Below are 19926 nucleotides of genomic sequence, written 5' to 3'. Positions count from 1 at the left end.
GAGTCACCAGGTCAGTGGTGGGTTCTGGCTGGCAAGTAGTCTGTTCAGAGTGTTTCCTGTTCTGCTGAGGTTTTCTTTTCCCTTTATTGAACCCATTGGGCAAAGCAGAGCGCAGAAAAAGTGAGCTTCTGGGAGAGATTTTCAAGGGCAAGGGCATAAACTCTTGCCAACAAGGCTGTGGCATGTGCCTATCTGTCTGTCTGCCAACTGCTGCAGAAGTTGATTTCAGCCCTGAGAGCATATGTTTGGCAGCAGCCTGAGAGCCTGAGGTCTCTGCTGCTTCCCTCTGCCCCTGATGGAACTACCAAGGCAAAGGCAGCAGGATCAGGCCTTTCTTAGATAAGGTCTTTTTTGTTTGTTTGTTTTAAGAAGAGAGACCTCACGCTGGCACAGGAAACCACTGAGAAGTGAATTGAAGGAGGCTGGGACAGTTGTCCAGCCTCATTTCACGTTCCTCTGGAGGCAGAGAGCATCGCCAGCAAACGTCTCCCATCTGTTCCACCTCTCAAAGAAGGCCCAGCTTTAAAGTTCAGTGGGGACGCCTGGGGCAAAGTCCATGAAGACCTTCACGGACACAATCATCTGACGTACTTTTGGGTGTGAGTCAATGCCTGATGCACCAAGACAGGAGGTGAATCAGTCACAGGGCTCTGCTGGGGGTGTCTAGGAAAAAATCACGGCAGCTGCGGTCACTTCTGACCCCCTGGGCCATCCACACTTGACCCCATGGCTGCCTCATCTCCGGCAGGGGACAGCAGGACATGACAAGCCAGGGCCACGTGTCCCTGCCAGATTCGTGTGATCAGGTCGCAGCGGGAGCTGAGATCATCTGTGGAGCAGAGAAGGGAGATTAACCAGAGGCACAAAGAAGCCCCAGAGGGATTTCAGACTTTCTCCTCTTGTCACAGCCTCCTGTGGATGGCTGTGATGCTCAGTCTCTGGGGTCCACGGCTGCTGGCACAGGGCCCATGGGAGGGATGTGTGATTGTTTGCTGTGCTGAGACAGCGCCCAAGGCAGAGCCCAGACTGGGAGGCAGTGGAGAAGGAAAACGCCTGTCTTTAAACTTGAAGCTGATTTGGGGTTTTGTCTTGTCACAATTACGATGATTGACTCTCTGTGCCTCAGGAGTAATTTCTGGGTATAAATCTTCCTTTGATTTTTTTTTTTTTAATATGCATTTGCCATTGTCTTGGTCCCAGGCAGGCATCAGGCCATGCCAGCCAAGTTAGACACACAGAGCTAAGGCTGCATTGGCCTATGTGAAGCCACTTTGGTTCTAACCCCTCTGCTCAGCAACTTCACACTGAGCAACACCAGTATGAGGCACAGAAACACAGAAATAGCACAGGTGTGTGCCAGGAGGAGCTCAGCTACACTTCTGGCCTCTGAACAGTTCCAGCTCAGCAATGTCCCTGTGTTTAGTAACCACTGATGTGCTTTACTTCCAGGAATTTATCCTTTTACTTTTGATGCTCTGTAAACTCAGAGCATGCACAGGGCCTGCAGCAAGGTGTTTCCCTGGTTAACAGCTTGTGTGAGCTGGTGCTCCTTATGTGGGCTTGACCTTGCCAGACGACACTTTTGGTTCCCATGTCCTGCCACCTGGGTGAACCCTCAGCTTCTCCACGCCTCACAAGAGGGCACAGTCCTGTTGAAAGAGCCTCTGAGGAGCCCAGCTCCTGCCTGGCCCACTGCTTGAAGGACAAGAGACTGGGTTTGTCCCAGGAAAAGCTGCAGGTTTCCATTCCCCTGGTGCCTGCCACTTGGGCCTTGGGACCAGGAATGGGTACAAGGGAGCTGCCTGAAGCCAATTGCACCCCCTGTGTCTGTAAAAGAAGTGCCAGACACAAGTCATCCCTCCCTCAGTGTAACTTGGAGGGGTGTCCCAGTTACTGCTGGCACGCAACAACCTGCATTCCCACTGCTGTTTCAAAACTCATACAGGTACCACTGCTACATTCATAAAAATTTGTGGGAGATTTGTCATTCATAGCCTGAGTGTATGAGTCTGACACTATGTATAAATAGGTTATAGTCACACTTACATAACACTGCCTTATTTATGATCTTAAGCCCAAGGGAGAAATGTCTCTTCCCCAGCCCTTTCTTCCTAGCAAAAAACGTCATTCAAAGCTCAGCTTCAATCCTATCACTGAGGCCGGATGCTTAACCAAACACTGGGAAATTCAAGCGAGGCATTTCTCTTTCAACTTGCAAACAGTGATGTCCCCAAAGAAGGCAGCTGCTAGGATCTCTATGCCCATGATTAAATACTGCACCAGGGCTGGAGAGTTTTCAGGAGTGATCCCTGGCTTCACAGCCATGGGGGATATAATGTGTGTTAAAGGCAAAATGTCACAGGCTATGTTAAAGGTTAAAATGCCACATCCCTTACCAGCTTCAATCTAGTTCTCAAAGCAGATCCCTTACACTGCATTTGTCTTACAGCAAAACTGAGAGGAGGGGATCAACTTGCTTTCACAGATTCACTTTTCTGGCTCTGCTGCATCCCCAAATCCTGCAGCCAAAGATATAAGACTAATCCCCATGGCACTTAAAATTCTGGGATTAAGAGACCCATGTGCCTGTTTTATCCACCTCACATACATCTGCTTTATAATCCTTTGTTGTAATAACATGACCACAGACCATGTGTGTCCTGACACCTGGAATGGGGAAAGCTTCAGGATTTTTGTGGAAGACAGGAGATGGAAGGGGATTGGCAAAGGATGCTGATGGGGTCTGACAGGGGCACAGCACCACATTTGTATAAAATAATGACAAAATGTAAAGCATAGCCTGTGCAGATTCTTATGTCAGGAAGAAGCTTCCCAGTGTGGGCTACCGTGGTGCACCAAGGCTGCAGAAACATTCAGCAATCATCCTGCATCCAACCACCCCTCAACCACCAACCAACCACCAACCAACCACCCCCCAGTCTGAAGCACTGGAAGATACTGTGCTCAGGGGACAGCCAGGCTGGCTCTGCACCTGCCGGGACCCGAATCAGGGCTGGTCTCTGGGTCCTGGTGCTATCGAGGGGTGATATTGAGGGGCAAGTCTGCCACATCTGTTGGAACATTGGGCTCCTAAGTCCTTCAGAGCAGGAGTGATGGATGCATGAGTTCTGCATGCCCTTACGTACTGTCCAGTCCTCAGGAGTCCCACCAGCAACAAACCTCCAAACCCTGCAGTTGGTGTCTCCTCACACTTTCCACCAAAACCAGGCAGGTCAAAAAGAAACAGCACAGGATTTTGGAAGGCTCCTTGTTTCTGCAGGCAGCCTTTAGACTTGTTGCAGAACAACCCTCACCTAGCAGAAGCCATTGATCTTCTTAAAATCTTGCTTCCATTCACTGACCATGCTGGATCAGACCTCACATTTCTCACCCAGAGTAACTGGAGCTGCGCTGACTTTTACAAGCAGAAATAAAAGCAGTGGCAAAAAGCAGGGGGTTGAGAGAGAGAGTGGGGGGAGAAACCAAATCTGCAGCAGAAAATCTGCAGGCCACTTTGTATCCTGCTAATTTGAGTGGGTCCTGCCCTGATCTCATTTGCATGGCTATAAACCATTTGTAGCTATTGAGGTACATGGAGGACCCATCGATGTTCTCAGGAAGTGCTCTTTTGCTTTCAGGAATAAAGGCTGCTTTTTCCATCTTCCAATCTAAATCAGATCAGAGGCCCAGTAATTAGTCTCGTATCTAGTGATTTATAGCTCTATCTGATATTGCAGGGCAAAAGCAACAGATTATTTGTTCTTCTTGAGATAAAATCTGTAGGGCTGGAGAGGGGATTACACACCGAGGCCTCAGCAGTGAGCAGAGAAAGCAGACCTGGCAAAGCTCCTGGCATTTTTCATGTGCTGTCAAAGGCTTTTGGGTTCGCATGTGGAGAGCTTTGAGGCTTGAGGCAACAAAGATTGTGGCAGGGTTCAAGCAGCCTGGTGTGAAGGAGCAAGGATGGGATAGGGAAGCACTTCAGCCCAGCCTGCAACAAATCCCCTTCCTTGGCTCCCTTGCCTCTTGCTCCAAGTACACACAGTGTTGTTGAAAAGCCCTGAGAGATTGTCTGCTGAAAACTAGTTGTGGTTGAGCTGCTCTTGTGACTGCCCACCAAGAGCTGCATTTTCTCTGGCTGCCTTGGAGGATGGGGTGATGATCTGGGACATGCTTGCTGAAATATGCTGTTGTGACCCTGGGCTTAAAATAACATCTGGGACAGTGTGAAGCTTAGCTATGAGAAGCCAGTGCAGGAGGGATGCAGGTGGGCCTGAACGGCTACCTGCCCTCTGGTTCTGCGTTCACTCCAGGGGTGTCCCATGCTAGGCAAGGCGCTCCCTGGAGCCTAGGCTGGTCACATGCTTTTGCAGCTGAGGGGTTGGAAAGCACTGAAAATGAGCATTTTCCCCTCCTCCACCTTCTCAGCCAACCTTGCATAATTTCCCCTTTAGCCTCCCTAGACAGGTTCATTACAATTCCCATCCATTAATATGTAAATATGCCCTAGAGGAAAAGACAGCCTGAATTTATTAACATTAATCTTTTAACTCTTTCACTGCTGCACTTCCCTTTCTGGACAGGAAGGTGCATTCCCCAGCCTGGAAAGCTGTGAGGAAGGGAAATTGCATGAAAGGAAAACTGTAAGGTGCTCCAAGAGGACAGAAGGGAACCATGTCTCTGTGGCATTCTGGGAGGGTCAGGTTTTGTCGGTAAGTGCAGACTTGCAAGTTGCTAAGACCTTGATTCTGCCTTTCATTTCTGCCAAAGGCTTCCTGCACATGCCAGGGCAAACCACTCAACCCTTTGGCCAGCCGCTGGCAGCAGCCAGGGAAAGGTGGCAGCATCTTTACGCTGAAACTTCCGTCACGTGCCAAGAGTAGTGGGGATGTACCTCTGTGCTTTGTCCATCCATGACAGCACTGACTGACCAGGAGGGTGGAGGGAGTCAGGCTCTTGGGAAAACTCCAGCATAACAAAGTCCTGGCCAGTGTTCCTGCCCAGTGGCACAGAGGCAGGCACATCTGTCAGATAGCTGAGACCTGCAGCGTGAGACAGCACATCAGGAGGCCATGAGTGCACACTGGGGCCAGGAGCCAAGGGAGCAGAGCCAGGAAACCTGGAGGAGCCCAGAGGGCTCACAGAGCTTAGCAACTTAGAGCTGCCCATAGCAACTATTGCCCACCCTGGGGAACTTATGCTTTGGCATTTCTCTGGGCAGAAAAAACCTTTAGATAGCCCAAAAATGGGTATCTATTGGCTGGCAAATTTAGTCTTACTCTAATTTGGTTTTCACTGCCACAGTGAGATGAGGTGTAAATTCCTTTTTCTTAATTCAAGGTACATATTGACATTTAATCATCCAAATATGTGCCTCCTTTGACAATTCATTTCCCTTCAACCCTTTCAACAATTGCCTTTTCTGGCCAGGGCCCTATAAAAGATGATTCCTTGACTCTGCTGCAAAGGAAATGAATGGAGAGAGAACCTTGCTCTCTCTCTCTTTTCTTTTGGTTGTTTGTTTTCCAGTGGGATGTATTTCAGTTTGCACCATACGGATGCTGTGTGACAGGAATATTAGCTTTCACACTTCTCTGGGTTTACAAAGTCAGGCATGGAACTGTGTGGTCTTCTCCAGTCTCCACCCTCTTTCCCCAGTCCTTTTCATACGTCCTGCCCCTCCCCCCCAAATAGCTGTGCTGCTTCTTTTGACTTGTGGCTTCTGCCTTGCAAGCATTTTTGGTGACTCTCATCTTAATACCTCTATAAATAAAGTTAATTAGATCTCCTCTTGAGCTAACTGCAGTGAGGGAGATCCCTCTTCTCCTCCAGCGGTGTATCCTGGCCTTGCCTTGGTTCATTTTGGGCACTCTCGCCTTTGGGTTCAATTTCTCCACATGTCTGTGAGCCACCAGCCCCAGCACAGCACCAGCTCCAGAGGTGACCAGCCAGGAGCACAGACATGACAATGCCCAGTGTGGGTGCACAGTGGGATTCCCAGCAGCCTGGCTGTATGCAGCTTATTTTCCAGGAAGAAATAGCCAAGAACTTGCCACATCTAGATAGGCAGCAGGAAGGGATGAAGAGTGGGGAAAGGGATCAGGCACATGGAAATGCTTGAAAATCTCCACCAGATGCACATGCACACACATCCTTCCACGCTCCACCCTGAAATAATGTCCTTCATCAGTGCTCTTGCAAACATCCAGGAACATCAGCCCAAACGCCCCTTCCTGCACCCATGGCAATACTGCCCTCCTCTCCCACCTCAGATCAGTTTGTCCCAGTCACACACTGGATGAGAAAGGGAAAAATTAGGATGATAGGCCTGCCTCCAAGGACATACACTTTGTGCCCTTGGTTATCCAATTTTAGTGTAAAAGCTGGACTGAATAGTGCAGAGGGCATTGGAGACACCAGGCTAGTTCATCCTGTGCTGGTGGCCAACATCTGCCCAAGAGGAACAAGGAAAACAACATATTTTGGCATCAGGCCTTGCCAAAAACTTTTTAAGATGCTTTGATGATCCAACTTGAGTTCAAGTACTGTTGGTATGAGAGTGTAATTTTCCATTAATTTATAATCAAATTCTCAGTTTGAGTTTTTTGTCTCTGACAGCTTTCTCTAAAGGAAGAAAGAATGTCTCTGGTATGTCACTGGCCACCCAGAGTCTGCTTTACTTCAGCAGAATAGGGTTTTGCTATTCTTGTGTTTGATGCAGGTTAGAATGGGAGACGATTAGCCTTCCACCCCTGTTGTATTAGGCAACAGGCTCTAATGCACCCTGGGGTGGGGTGTATTACACAAATGGCAGCTGTGTTTCCCCACAGCTCATCTGATTCGGCTTGGCTGGCGAAAGGTTGGCACGGCACACAAAAGCCACCGGTGCAAAGATCGGGCTGACTCAGGCCGAGGGGAGAATCCAGCAGCGGTCAGAGAGCAGAGTGTAAAGGATGCAGGAGTGTCACCAGCTGTAGGTCCTGCACGTGCGTGCTAGGCTGGATTCCTCCCAGGCAGGCACACACAGCAAGGTGTTACCCTGCCGTGCCCGGATAAACAGTGACCAGGCATGCAGGGGAGGGGAAGTCAAGTGCTGCCCTCTGTGAAAAGCAGTGACGGGGCAGATGGGCTTGAGTAACCATTGGGCCCCTAACCTTACACCCAGCACATCCAAGTCCACATCGGGATAGCTGAACACCTTCAGGTCTCTGAAGCAGACTCACCTGGGACTGGCTGGCATCAGTTTGCAGGAAATGCCCGGAGCACGGTTGCTGGCATTGTGGTTTGCGATGCTGCTTCTGTTTGAAAGCAGTCCAAAAGGGGACTTTGGGGTGAAATGATTGCTGTTGTTTGGGTGGTGGTTATGGGGAGACCCTCCTAGGACACTTCAGGGCTGTGCATTTACTCGTTAGGCTTTTAGTGGAAAATCAAATTCCTCTATGTGAGGAATGAAATCAGGCAGGGTGCTATAGTGTTTTCAGGGCTCTGCAGCTAATGCCGTTTTCTGACAGGGGAAGCGTGGCCGTGAAAGATACGCAGTCAGAAGGACCCAGAGGAACCCAGCAGGGCTCACTGCGGGCCCTGCTCACCGCCCCCGCGGCGGCAGGCAGTGCAAGCGAAACAGCAGCAAGGGGACAAAGGAGGAGAAATGTGCGCAGCGTGTGCCCGGCCTGCTGTGTGCGTGTGCGTGTGTGTGCGTGTGCATGTGTGTCCGTGTGTGTGAGTGTGTGTGTGTGCGTGTGTGTGTGCGTGTGTGTGTGCGTGTTGGTGTGCGCGTGTGAGTGTGTGTGCATGTGTGTGACTGTGTGTGTGTGCACGCGTGTGTGCATGTGTGTGTGTCTGCGTGTGTGTGTGTGTGAGTGCGTGTGTGTGGGAGTGAGTGTGTGTGTGAGTGCCTGTGCCTGCATGTGCGTGTGTGTGTGAGTGTGTGTGTGTGCGCGTGTGTGTGTGTATGTGTGTGTCTGTGTGCGTGTGCATGTGTGCGCGCGCGTGTGTGTGTCTGTGTGTGTGTGCGTGTGTTTGTGCGTGTGTGTGTGTGCGTGTGTGTGCGTGTGTGTATGTGTGTGTCTGTGTGTGTGTGCGTGTGTTTGTGTGTGTGTGTGTGTGTGTGTGTGTGTGTGTGTGTGTGTATGTGTGTGTGTCTGTGTGTGTGTGCGTGTGTCTGTGTGTCTGCGTGTCTATGTAGACGGGCGCGTGCCCCGCAGCTTGTGCATGTGGGCGCGTGCCCCGCAGCGTGCGGGACCCGGAGAGGTCCGGGCGGGGGTGACACCGCGCTGCCCCGCGGTGACAAAGGCGCGGCGCGGCCCGCCGCTCTCCCCCATTCACAACCCGCGGCCGGCGGGCGGCGCGGAGGGATTTTCTTTTTTTTGTGAATGGAGGCGGTGACGTCGCCGCGCCCGCGCGCCGCCTCCCCTCCATTCATGCGGCCCCGGCGCGCCGCGAATGGGCGGGGCGGGGCGGGGCGGGGCGGGGGCGCGCGCCGGCCGCCGCCGGGTAGTAAAGGCTGCGCGCGGCGCGCGCGGGGGTGCGCGAGCGGCGCGGGCGGCGGGCGCGGGGCCCGGCGGGCGCTCGCTCGCTCGCTCCCTCCCTCCCCCCGCCATGGTGGCCACCGAGGGGCTGCGCGAGATGGAGGGCAGCGCGCTGCGGCGGCTCGTGGGCCGCGACGAGGCCGGGGCCGGCGGCGCCGCGCGGTGCCTGGTGCTGGACTGCCGCCCCTTCCTGGCGCACAGCGCCGGGCACATCCGCGGGGCGCTCAACGTGCGCTGCAACACGATCGTGCGGCGGCGGGCCAAGGGCGCCGTGAGCCTGGAGCAGATCCTGCCGGCCGAGGGCGAGGTGCGGGCGCGGCTGCGGGCCGGGCTCTACTCCGCCGTCGTGGTGTACGACGAGCGCAGCCCGCGCGCGGAGGCCCTGCGCGAGGACAGCACCGTGGCGCTCGTGGTGCGCGCGCTCCGTCGCGACACGGCGCGCGCCGACATCCGCCTCCTGGCAGGTACCGCCGGCGGGGAGCGGGCGGCGGGGACACCGGGAACGCCGGGGGGGAACCGGCCGCGGACAGCTGCCCCCGCCCGGGAACGGGGGCGCGGGCTCGCCGCGCCCCGGGCAGGGCGCTGCCTTCTCCCGCCTCCGGCTGTCCTGCAGAAGTTGGGAGCCGGCGGGAGGGCTGGGCGGCCGCACGCACCGGGGCTGCGCCGCCCCGGAGCTGGGGTCCCGGGACCGTCGCAGCGCGGCCATCAGCCCCGAGCGTGCGTGCCCGGGCGGTCTGAGCCGGCTCCGGGGCATCGAGCCGGCCCCGTGTCCCTGCCCGGGACCTGAAGGAAGTGAGTGTGTGCGGGGGGAAATCCCCCCACGCTTTGTTTGAGTCCATCCCCAGCCCCGCGGTGCGGAGGAGGAATTTGTGCAGGGTCAAATACCTGCTGTCGCGGCGATGTCCCCTTGCAGCGGGCAGAAAACCCGGGGATGCCTCTGTGCTCCTTTTGCGACCACAACGGGGATCGGGGCTTCCCCCCTCTGCCGTGTGTTAAATGGGAAGCTGTGCTCATTTGGAACTGCTGGTCCTGAGAATTGCCGTGAGATGATTTAGGGGCGGGGGATGCTCAGCTGGGGTTCCTGGATGAGCTCTGTGGGGCTTTTTCTTTTTTGTTTACAGCCTGAGAGTCAATTTATTCCTTGGCTTACTTACAGCAGGGGTGAGGATGTGTATGCAGAGTAGCAAATCCATTAAGAGGCTTGATAGATGGAGGAGCCAGCACTTCGGTTGTACTAGATCCAGTAAAAGCAGCAGGAGCTGTTCCAGGGATGCGATACGATGTGCTGCTGTGGGAGTGCCTGCACAGCGAGGGCTCGCTCAGGAGCAGGCTCCTTCACCGTGAGCCAGCGTGCTGCTGGAGCCACGCATGTGGCAGGAAACGCTGCTCTGCTTCAAGGGTGGCCTTTGTCAGCTGAGAGCTTCTGGTGCCTCTGTGGTTCTCGTGGGAGGCTGGTAGGAATGGGAGCTCTTTTAAGGAATGGGCTCCTAGAGACTCAGTCTCAGCACTACAGTCTTCTTTTTGTGTTCCACAGAACCACTGAAATAATCTTGTTCTGATGCCATGAGAGCTACACTAACCCAGAGCTGTGCATGCCCAAGTGCACATTTGTTGGGTGCAGGTCACGATGAAGATCCTGAAGTGTTTTGTGCAGGTCGGGCTGCTGCCAGGTTCCCTGTGAAGCAGCCTGGCTGGGGGTTGCTTGGCCATGGGCACCTGCTCTGCCTGGCTCCTGCACCAGGCAGGGCTGATGTGAACAGCCAGGAGCTGCTGAATCAATGAATCCGATGAGATTCATTGAAGAGCATTTGAAAAGGTCTCTTTTTCTTTCCAAGATATTTCTGCCCATCACCCTGGGCAGCTTTTCCCTCTCATGGTGTGATGACCACTGAAGTGTGATGTAGTGGATCCAGGGATTTTATGACCAGATCCCTGGAACTTGTCTAACAAAGGCTCTTGGTTTTGGATGCTCTTTCAAATCGAAGCAGTAGGACTTTAAAGGGATGTCAGGCCAGGGAAATGAAGCTTCTGCAAAGTGTCCTGGCTGCGTGGGAAGGACAATGCAAATGCAACGATAAATCTGCACGGTTCTGCTTTAAGGTACTAGAGCCCTTCCCTTTGTAGGGGGAGGAAACCACAAAGGACACTGGGATACTGGCAGTATCGGGCTCTAGCTGCCCAGGGATTCCTGGGCTGCTTGAGAAGCTTTCATCCATTGTTTTGAATATCCAGCCTTGTTCAGGGCAGTCTCAGAGCTAGGGTTGGATAAGAAGTGTCCTGCTGTATGCTCTGGTAAGCCAAAATCTGCAGGCATAGGTCCTGCAGTTGGTTTGAGTCTTCAGGAACCATCCTGGGAGTCAGGGCTTGTGGTCCTGTGGTGATAGTAAAATACTTGATTTTCATTGATTTTGAGGCTCAGAGTCAAACCCTTCAAGGATGTCAGGGTTGTTGATTTGATTTGAATGAGAGAAGGACATCTCACCAGAAGTGTTTATTGGCAGGCCAACCCTGCAGTTTCCCTGTCCTAGGAACTCAGTGGGATTTGCTCATTTCACGGGCCATGAGGAAGCCCTGACCTCCTCTGTGCTTATCCCCCTGGCAGTAGGTCAGAGGAACAAGCTGCTCCATGTTCAGCTTGCACCTGTGTCCTTGTGAAGCAGCAGACACCTCTCTTGGAGGGCAGCTTGGCTGTGGGGTCAGCTTGGCTGTACCTGGCCAGAGCCAGGGCTTTCCTGGTCTGCTGTTTTGGGAGCTCTGAGCTGGAGGGTCAAGCTGGGAATGGGAGACCTGCCTGTCTTTTGTGACAAAATGATGTGTCAAGGGAAGATGAGAACTGAACAGTCTTTGGCCTCGGAGCAGCTTCTCCCATTTAAGTCTGAGTATGCTGGAAATAAATCCTCTCTTCATTGTCTCAGAGGGCAACCTTGGCCTCAGTGTGGAGTTTTGGCTGGCTGTATGCAGGGAACCGAACCCTAGACCAGAGACTTTGGGTGGCCAAGATCATTGCTCTTGGTGCTCTTGCTCCAAGGGAATGGTGGGGCCTCAGGGATTCCCCCCTTGCTGCCGAAAGCCTGACTGCTCCTCCTGGGGCAGGAGACCACTCTCCATCGCTGTAGCATCATCTAGTGGCCAAGGGCATCTCCGGCTGTGCCGTTCTGCAGTCCTGTGAACGCGGTCTGGGATAACACTTTGTGCCTCTTTCCTTGCAGGGGGCTATGAGCGCTTCTCCTCGGAGTACCCTGAATTCTGCGCAAAAACCAAGTCCCTGAGCAATGTGTCACCCCCCACCAGCGCTGAGCCCCTGGATCTGGGCTGCAGTTCCTGTGGGACCCCTTTCCATGACCAGGTATGTCTAAGAGCCCAGTGCTTAGCTATCTTGACTACCCTTCCAGCACTGCAACCTGCTCCAGCGGGAGTCTCTCTGCCCTCCCTCAGCTGGGGCTTGCAGAGCCAAAGCCCTGCTTCCTTTCCTCTCATGGGAAAGCATGGTGGTCCTCCTAAGCCCAGGGTGTTTGTGTGCCCCACTGAGTGGACACGCCCAAATCCTGTTAACCCACACCTGCCTGTTTCTGAACAGGACAAAGAGAGAGAGAAAGGGCTGAAACAGGTTTAGTACCTCAGGAAGACAGCCTTTGCTCCCTCTTCTGAGGGCCCTGGATCCGGTGCCAGGTTGCTGCACAGCTCGACGTTTCCAAGCCATCTGGATGTGTGTCCTGCCTCCCACTGTGCCCTGGTCAACCTGTTGTTTTCCTCTGTCACAGGGTGGGCCTGTGGAGATCCTTCCCTTCCTCTACCTTGGCAGCGCCTACCACGCAGCCCGGCGGGACATGCTTGATGCGCTGGGCATCACGGCCCTGCTGAACGTCTCCTCAGATTGCCCCAACCACTTCGAGGGGCACTACCAGTACAAGTGCATCCCTGTGGAGGATAACCACAAAGCTGACATCAGCTCCTGGTTCATGGAGGCAATTGAGTACATTGGTGAGTGCCTGTGCAGAGATGTTGTGTCCGTTGGTGGCACTGGTGGGAGGGAGGTCAGCCACCACCTGCAGGTTTGGTGAGGGGCTGGGCTATGGTGGCAGGGTGTGGGTCTCATGTCTCACCCCTGTTGCCCTCCAGACTCAGTGAAGGAGTGCTGTGGCCGGGTCCTGGTGCACTGCCAGGCTGGCATCTCCCGCTCAGCCACCATCTGCTTGGCGTACCTGATGATGAAGAAGCGTGTCAAGCTAGAGGAGGCCTTCGAGTTTGTCAAGCAGCGCCGGAGCATCATCTCCCCCAACTTCAGCTTCATGGGGCAGCTGCTGCAGTTTGAGTCGCAGGTGTTGGCCACTTCATACGCAGTGGAGGCCGTCAGCCCCTCGGGAACGCTGCGGGAGCGGGGCAAGGCCACCTCCACCCCCACCTCGCAGTTTGTCTTCAGCTTCCCAGTGTCTGTCGGTGTCCATGCCACCCCCAGCAGCCTCCCCTACCTGCACAGCCCCATCACCACGTCGCCCAGCTGTTAGCTCAGGGCCGAGGCCAGCCGGGCAGGTAGTGCCAGGCGTGCAGGGGTGTGGAGCCCTGTGATGTTAAGCAATAGTGCCGGACACTGCCATTCACCCTGGACTCGCCATCTTTGTAGAGAAATTTCTTACCTCATCTTGGTTTGTTTGCTTTTTATTGTTATGTTTTGAAAGCACGAAGTTGTAAAAGCCACAAACCTTGACATTGTCCAGGCTCTTTGGGGGAGGAAAAAGATAGTATACTGGGTTTCCTCAAGTGCCTGGTCTTCACGTGTTTCCATCCCTATTTTACTGTCTTGTTTTTTTACACCTCCCCCTTCTCCCCATGTTTCTGCCCCCTGCTCATCTAGGTTGACAAAGGAGCATACCCTGTTTTTATTGTGCAGCAGCCTTCCCCCTTGCAGAGACCCCTGTGTGTGTGTGGTGGGTGCTGCTTACCTGAGCCAGGTACACTTCGGACAAGCAGAGCTGCAGGCAGGGCCTTGGGGTGAGCAGGAGTGGTGGCACAGGGCTGCCTGCACTCAACCTCAGCCCTGCCAGTGGCTGGGGAGATGAGGCAGGAGCTGGCAGGCACCTGCCAAGTCACCAGCTGAGCCTATTCCGGGGGGAGAGCAATCTCTGTGGTTGGAAAGTGGTTTGGAGGGAGAGATGTAGTCTGAAATGCCTCTTTTCTTGCCTCTGTGGATCACTGGTTTCTAGAAAACTTTTGTCCAATCTCCTGTGGCTTTAAGATGAGAAAGAAGGGGTTGGGGCAGCAGTCTGGGCTGCTTTAGATTACTCTGCTCAGCTTCCTCTCCACCAGTCCCACTGCTGCTCTTCTTCCAAAAGAAGCAGGACAGGACATGGGTGGGCTATAATGGAAGAGAGAAGCTGTGGGGTGGAGGACAGGCTGGCCCAGAGGTGTCATTCATCCAGCATTTTCAAGCTTCTCCCACGTCATGACCAGCCCTTTTCCTGTGCTGAGTCTTGTTCACCTGTGCAACATTTCTGCAGCTTTCAGTCCAAGCCTTGAAAATGCCTCATCTTCAACCCACCTGGAGCCTTATTTCCCACCCTACCTCTGTCCTTCCCTCCAGTCCAGTCCAACACACAAGATGCCTGTGTGGCTGATGTACATATGTATGGTTTTGTTCTTTTTTTTTTTTTCTAGAAATTAACTTTTTATTTATTGCCTGAGGGAGGGAGAAAACAAAAATAAAACTGTTTTCAACAGTTTGGCTGGAGCAAATTTGTCCTAAGACCAAGACAGAACAGCAGGTTGTGCACATATTCCATTTTCACAGAGCAACTGTTAAAAATGTATTTATTGACTTTTAAACTATTACAAGTATTGCAGATCAGACATTTAGCCAAGCACACTTATAGATCAAACTCAGTTGTTACAGAGATGTTACCTAAAGTCCACCATGTAGGTAGGCTGAGAAACTGCCCATTGTCTTCAACTTTGAGAGAGAAGGTAAAAGAAGAAATAAATAAATGATATCCCAGCTCCAGGTAATCGGCAACCGAGAGAGGACAAACAAAGGGCTAGTTATGAAAACAGTTACACAAAAAAGGCCTAGAAATTCAACCCCTAGCTACATTGCCATCTGGGTTGCCAAAGAAAGCAATTAGGAATGACAAAGCACAAGCTTGTGGGACCACAGCACAGAAAATCCCCATTTCAACTTCCAAAGCTGAAGCAAGTTCTGCAGATGTTAAGAAAGTGTCAAAATTATCTTGTAATAACAGAGATTCTAATAATCTACATTAGTAATTAATGGGACCAGCAATAAAACTTGCCACCAACAGGTTCAGCAAGACCAATACATCAAAACCAGTCAGATAATGTGACTTGACAGGCATATGTGTCAGTGTAATGGAAATGCATCTGCTTCCCATGTCCCCTACAGATTTCCAGGCTCATTCACCTTGCTTCAGAGATTTTAACACCCATACAATGTTCCCCAATCCCCTGGGTTTCACATCTGCTCTGTGTTTAGAGGTGGGAACACTGCCACTCCCTCTCTGCACATCTGTCCTGCCACTCTGAGAAAGACCAGGAGAACATGCTCTGGACTGTGCCCAGCCACCACCTCTGATCACCAATGGATTCAAGTCTGTGGAGGTTCACAAACCAGTTGCTATGTGAGGCAAGAACTGAATATATGCTGTCCTAGGTCTTCCCTATCCAGCCTGCAGCATAGCTTACATTGCTACACAAATATTCAGCTTAACGTAACTGAAGCATGCATCAGATACACGTCCTCTTGGATTTCTGAGCTGGACTTTCTGTGGCAAAGCAGCGTGGAAACAGAGAAATCCCATTGAAGATAAATTCACATATTTCCTGACATTCAGCTTCTGAGAATGATTAGCAATGTTCAAACTAATCTGTTTTGTGGCTGGACCCTTCCATTTACCCATCTTGAAAAATCCTGTTCAGGGCAATTTCTGTTAACAGTCCCATATGGAAATTGCAGGCAGTGCATGAACTGTGCAGAAACTGATGTCATTGCAGGGATGCAGGAGGCTTTTTTTGAGATTTGCCACTGTCTTAAGTAGCCCTCACAGGCCATGTGCCTCAGTGGCACAACATGTTTGCATCCCTCAGCACCTCACATATTCACAGGGAGCAGACACCTCCTCTAACCTAGAACAAACAGTAGGAGCAAGGAGGTTTCCAGAGCCAAGAAAGTGCCTTTCTCCCGAGCTACTCCCTCCCATATATCACATGCCTTTTCTGTGTCTGCTGGCCACCACAGCCAACAGTGCAGAACATTTTGTAAGGTTTTCTCTCTGCTTCAGTGTAGAACTTTCTTTTGGGGTACTCCCATAACAAACAAGCAAAGTTTAAGTTTCCAGGCAAAATAAATTCCTGCTACATAATGCAGTGGGATTCAATTGCATCACATGCAAACACTCAAAACAGAGTTTAGAAAACCAATAGTGACTGCAACATGGTGGAATTAGTATAAGAGGTTTGTAACAGTCTCTGTGGAGCTGGGGTCAAACATAACTGATAGATAAAAATAAGAATGAAAAAATAAAATATACCTTATTAAGGTACCATACTGTCTGCTTTTAATCCTAACAAAAGTTTTGTTGACAGCAATCTGAATGCAGTGTCACTCTGCACCAAGTATCTAAGTCATCAGTCTCATGGAAACAGTTTCAGCAATGGAGAGCAGAACCCTCCCTCCTTTGTTAGGTGGTGACTTTTCTTTCTGTTTTGCCTATTAAGGTCCTGTTGCGAAACTACACAGAAGTTTCAAAATGCTGCCTCAAAGGGACACTGACAAAAATCAACAGGCCTGAGAGACACATCGTCCCTTGTGCCAGCAGACACCAAGTTCTGCCCCTGGTCTCCCAAGCCTATGAGGGCCTAGCCCAGCTTTCTTACATCCTCAGCTCCTACTGTGCCTCCCACTGGTGATCCAATGCTGCAAAATGAGTATCCCCGTATCAGGGGACTGCTCTTCTCAGGAGGCAGCAACTGCCTGGTTCCGGGGTCACAGCATGTTTAAGGTCCCATTGTAGTTAACTCCCCCAAGCTAAAGCAGCAGGTCTGTACCGTTAACGGGCTGCCAAATGCACCACAACCACGACTGGGTTTTTAAAGGGTAACTTCGATACTGATGGGCAGATCCTCACTTTGTTTTGAACTGTAAGAGCAGCTATGACAACATATGCTACTCCTGCACAGGTGTCTACAACACACAGATGCATCATCAGGCCTGGGTATACGTCTGTGTCTGGGCACAAACGGATATGAGATCACGTCATTACGAGACAAAAACCACTGCAAAATGATTTCCTCACACAGCACCTTTACTCTGCACAGAACATCAGAAACATTAACACTGGCAGTTCAAAGATACTGGAAAGTAGAATCACAGAATATGCTGAGTTGGAAGGGACCCATCAGGATCATTGAGTCCAACTCCTGGCTCTGCACAAGACAGCCCAGGAGTCACACCATGTGCCTTAGAGTGTCATCCAAAACCTTCTTGAACTCTATCAGGCTTGGTGCTATGACCACTTCCCTGGGGTCCCTCTGGGTGTAAATCCTTTCTCCTAGTATCCAACCTAAATCTCCCCTAACTCAGCTTCATGTTGTTTCCTCCAGTCTTCCTACTGGTCACGGGGGTGAAGATATTGGTACCTGCCCCTCCACTTCCTCTCGTGAGAATGCTGGAAACCTCAATGAGGTCTCCCCTCAATCTCCTCCAGGCTATTTTTATCCTCTAGAAGTTTCAGGCTGCAAAAGGAATCCAGACTAGCCATTAGTTGAACCAGCACATAGGAAACAACAAGCAAGAACAGCATCCGGTGTGGGCTCGGTGGGGTTTTCCTTTTTAGATTTGTTCTTGTTTTTGAAAGATGTAAAGCTTTTAACTTTCACGCCCACATTAACCATTTTGCTCACCTAAGCAGCACAGCTGTTTCACCATTTAAAACTATGTCTAACTGGGGATGGAGAGCAGCACTCGCTCTGGTCGCTAACTGAAACCCTAGAGCAGATAGGCGCATCCCCTCACTCAATTATTAACTAAATGAAAAACAAACCCCAAACTTAAATGGTGAACACAAAGCTTCAAAGCCTAGTGGTGATCCTTGCAATCCTCTAACACTATGAAACAAGCAGCCAAAATACAAGCACCCAATTTATCAATGAAACTTGTTTAAAAGGACAACTAGGCTAGAGCCTGGCTGGGACTTCAAAGCTACATATTTAATCAGGTCACAAAATGAAGCGAGAACCATATATCCAACTATCAGCTCGAGAAAAGTAAAACTCGGAGTTCAAGTTCTGTCGGAGTATTGCTATTTCTAAGGTTTCCCTTAGAGATATTACAAACAGATGATGTTCAGGTAGCCATATTGCATCAAATGACTGATTTTACAGTGGGTGATATTTCTTGTGAGGATGACTTGCTTCAACATTAATGCCTTAACATCAAAAATAAAAATGTTGTGTCTTAATGCTGAAAGTGAAATGCTCTTCAGGATTAAGTCTGTTTTATACAAACATGTTAGCAAAATCCCACTTGTGGGGAGCACATATATTTTTATGAACTAAGAGCACACTATTCTGTTGCTTTCTTGCTTTAAGGGGGATAAAACCTGAATGCATGAACTGGATCATCAGATACTAAATAGTGCTGGTCGATAGGGTAATGTACCACATGTTGTGTCCAAAGGAACATTTTTTTCCTCCAGTTTTTACAAGGTCAACACTGAAGCACAAATCCTGGTATTAGTTGTTAGGAAAAAAAATTAACAGGTCTTGATCTTCAACCTTCTCTGAAACTGTAAAACACCACAAAAAAGAAACAGTTTCCACTTTTATTAAATCCATATCCACCATGAGGGGGACTTTTGAAACTGTTTGATGCTGTGCTATGCAATGCTTAAAAATAACTTTCTCCTACCCAGTAAAATAAACCTGGGAATTTGGGAAGAAGGGTATTACGTGAATAAATCCTAACTTTGTTCTCCGGTATACCTGCAAACAAATCCGCTTGCCAACTGATACTTTAAAATTTTGTTCTCATCAAAATGTAAAATTGATATTTAAAAAAATTATTACTTTTGTAAATCCCTTAAGCTCTTCAACTGTGATGTCACACACAACGACGTGACAGGAAACTGCAATAATACACTCTCCCTTACCAGCCTGAAACCCATTTCCTGGGTCTCATCTTACAGAGGGACATGAACCAGATACGCCCTCCTGTATGAAATCTTCCGACTTTTCACCTGCTTCTCCCAGCAAAACCATACCCTGCTGTACCTGGAGAACATTTCACAAGCTGCATGTACTTAACAGGAGCCTTAGAAAATGTCCTTTTAGAGATTCCAGCAGAGGGCATGGACCTGTTTCATGAAGTTCTTCTAAGCACAAGAGCTGGTTTTACCCTTGCAAACACTTTCCAGGGCTTCCCCCAGAACACACACAGACAAGGCAGCAAACTGACATCGTTTGTTTCCACTCTAAAGTTACACTCACTCATGTTATCGTTTGCTCAGAGGTGTGCAAAAAAACCCCTATATTGAATAACTTGACCTAGCCCCTCCTCAGATGAAATTTATATTGCATTGTTAACGATTTTAGTCGACTTGACTTTGTGCAAAATATCTTCAAGAAAGTTCTGGCTCAACTTCAGAATACAAAAGGAGAATAAATAGGATCTCTTGAAAACAGGAAATGAATGGTGTATGCTGAAAAGAAAATGATGGGCTTAATGTAATTTATCTGCAAATAAAATAACTAGAAAAGTAGTGTCTGAAATTTTAACACGTGAGATGGCAGCAATAAAGATTTCCATTTGCACAATAATGTTCCCAAGGTCTAGATCAAAACAATATTATTTTACACATGGTATCTGCAGAGACTAGGAGCCTGAGATATATTATTAAAAGGCAGTCCCTTGTAAACTTTCCTCGAGAGGAACAGTAGCAGTTGAGTATGCAAGAGTTGCTCATTATCATATTCATCAAGACAGCAATACTTTATAAAAGACATACAGCTTATTTCCAGGTTGTTAAGAATTTTATGTGATACTGATTTTCTGAAACATGTATCCATCCAGTCCAAGACTGAAGTCACATCCTTCTCCACTGTTCTGAAGCTACTAGGTCTTTTGCTCTGCTGCTGTTGCTGTCTGTGAAGGAGCTTCTGGTTTCACAATCTGGTATGTAATGAGATATTCTGGGTATGCCTGAAAGTAAAATAAAAAAAAAAACCAAACTGGTTTATACAAGGGTAACTCAGCAAGTTCCAGTTTTTGCAATTCACTAAACAGTGACCAGGAAGGACAGCACAAAAACCAGCTCTATGTTCAGAGCATGCAAGAAAAAGTGCATATTTCAAATGTAGCCAGCACTATGTGGAACTACTGGATGTACTTAAC

General features: G+C 50.3%; 2 protein-coding genes across 3 annotated transcripts in view; one reads left to right on the top strand and one right to left on the bottom strand.

Moving 5' to 3' along the window:
• Positions 1 to 8597: 8597 nt before the first annotated feature.
• On the top strand, positions 8598 to 19041 carry DUSP4 (dual specificity phosphatase 4). Its single transcript, XM_068187336.1, has 4 exons — positions 8598 to 8992; positions 11738 to 11874; positions 12290 to 12509; positions 12648 to 19041. Exons 1-4 carry the CDS (start codon positions 8599 to 8601, stop codon positions 13031 to 13033), a joined length of 1137 nt encoding a protein of 378 aa, XP_068043437.1. The 5' UTR covers position 8598; the 3' UTR covers positions 13034 to 19041.
• TNKS (tankyrase) overlaps positions 14317 to 19926 on the bottom strand; it is a 127942-nt gene continuing 122332 nt past the window's right edge. For both annotated transcript variants that reach the window (XM_068187316.1, XM_068187317.1), the window contains exon 27: positions 14317 to 19734. In XM_068187316.1, coding sequence (XP_068043417.1) covers positions 19648 to 19734 — 87 coding nt within the window. In that variant the 3' untranslated portion in view covers positions 14317 to 19647. The remainder of the gene's footprint in view (positions 19735 to 19926) is intronic.

The sequence above is a fragment of the Anomalospiza imberbis genome, chromosome 4, assembly GCF_031753505.1.
Source record: "Anomalospiza imberbis isolate Cuckoo-Finch-1a 21T00152 chromosome 4, ASM3175350v1, whole genome shotgun sequence".
Lineage (NCBI taxonomy): Eukaryota > Metazoa > Chordata > Aves > Passeriformes > Viduidae > Anomalospiza > Anomalospiza imberbis.
This window is presented reverse-complemented; position numbering and strand designations above follow the sequence as displayed.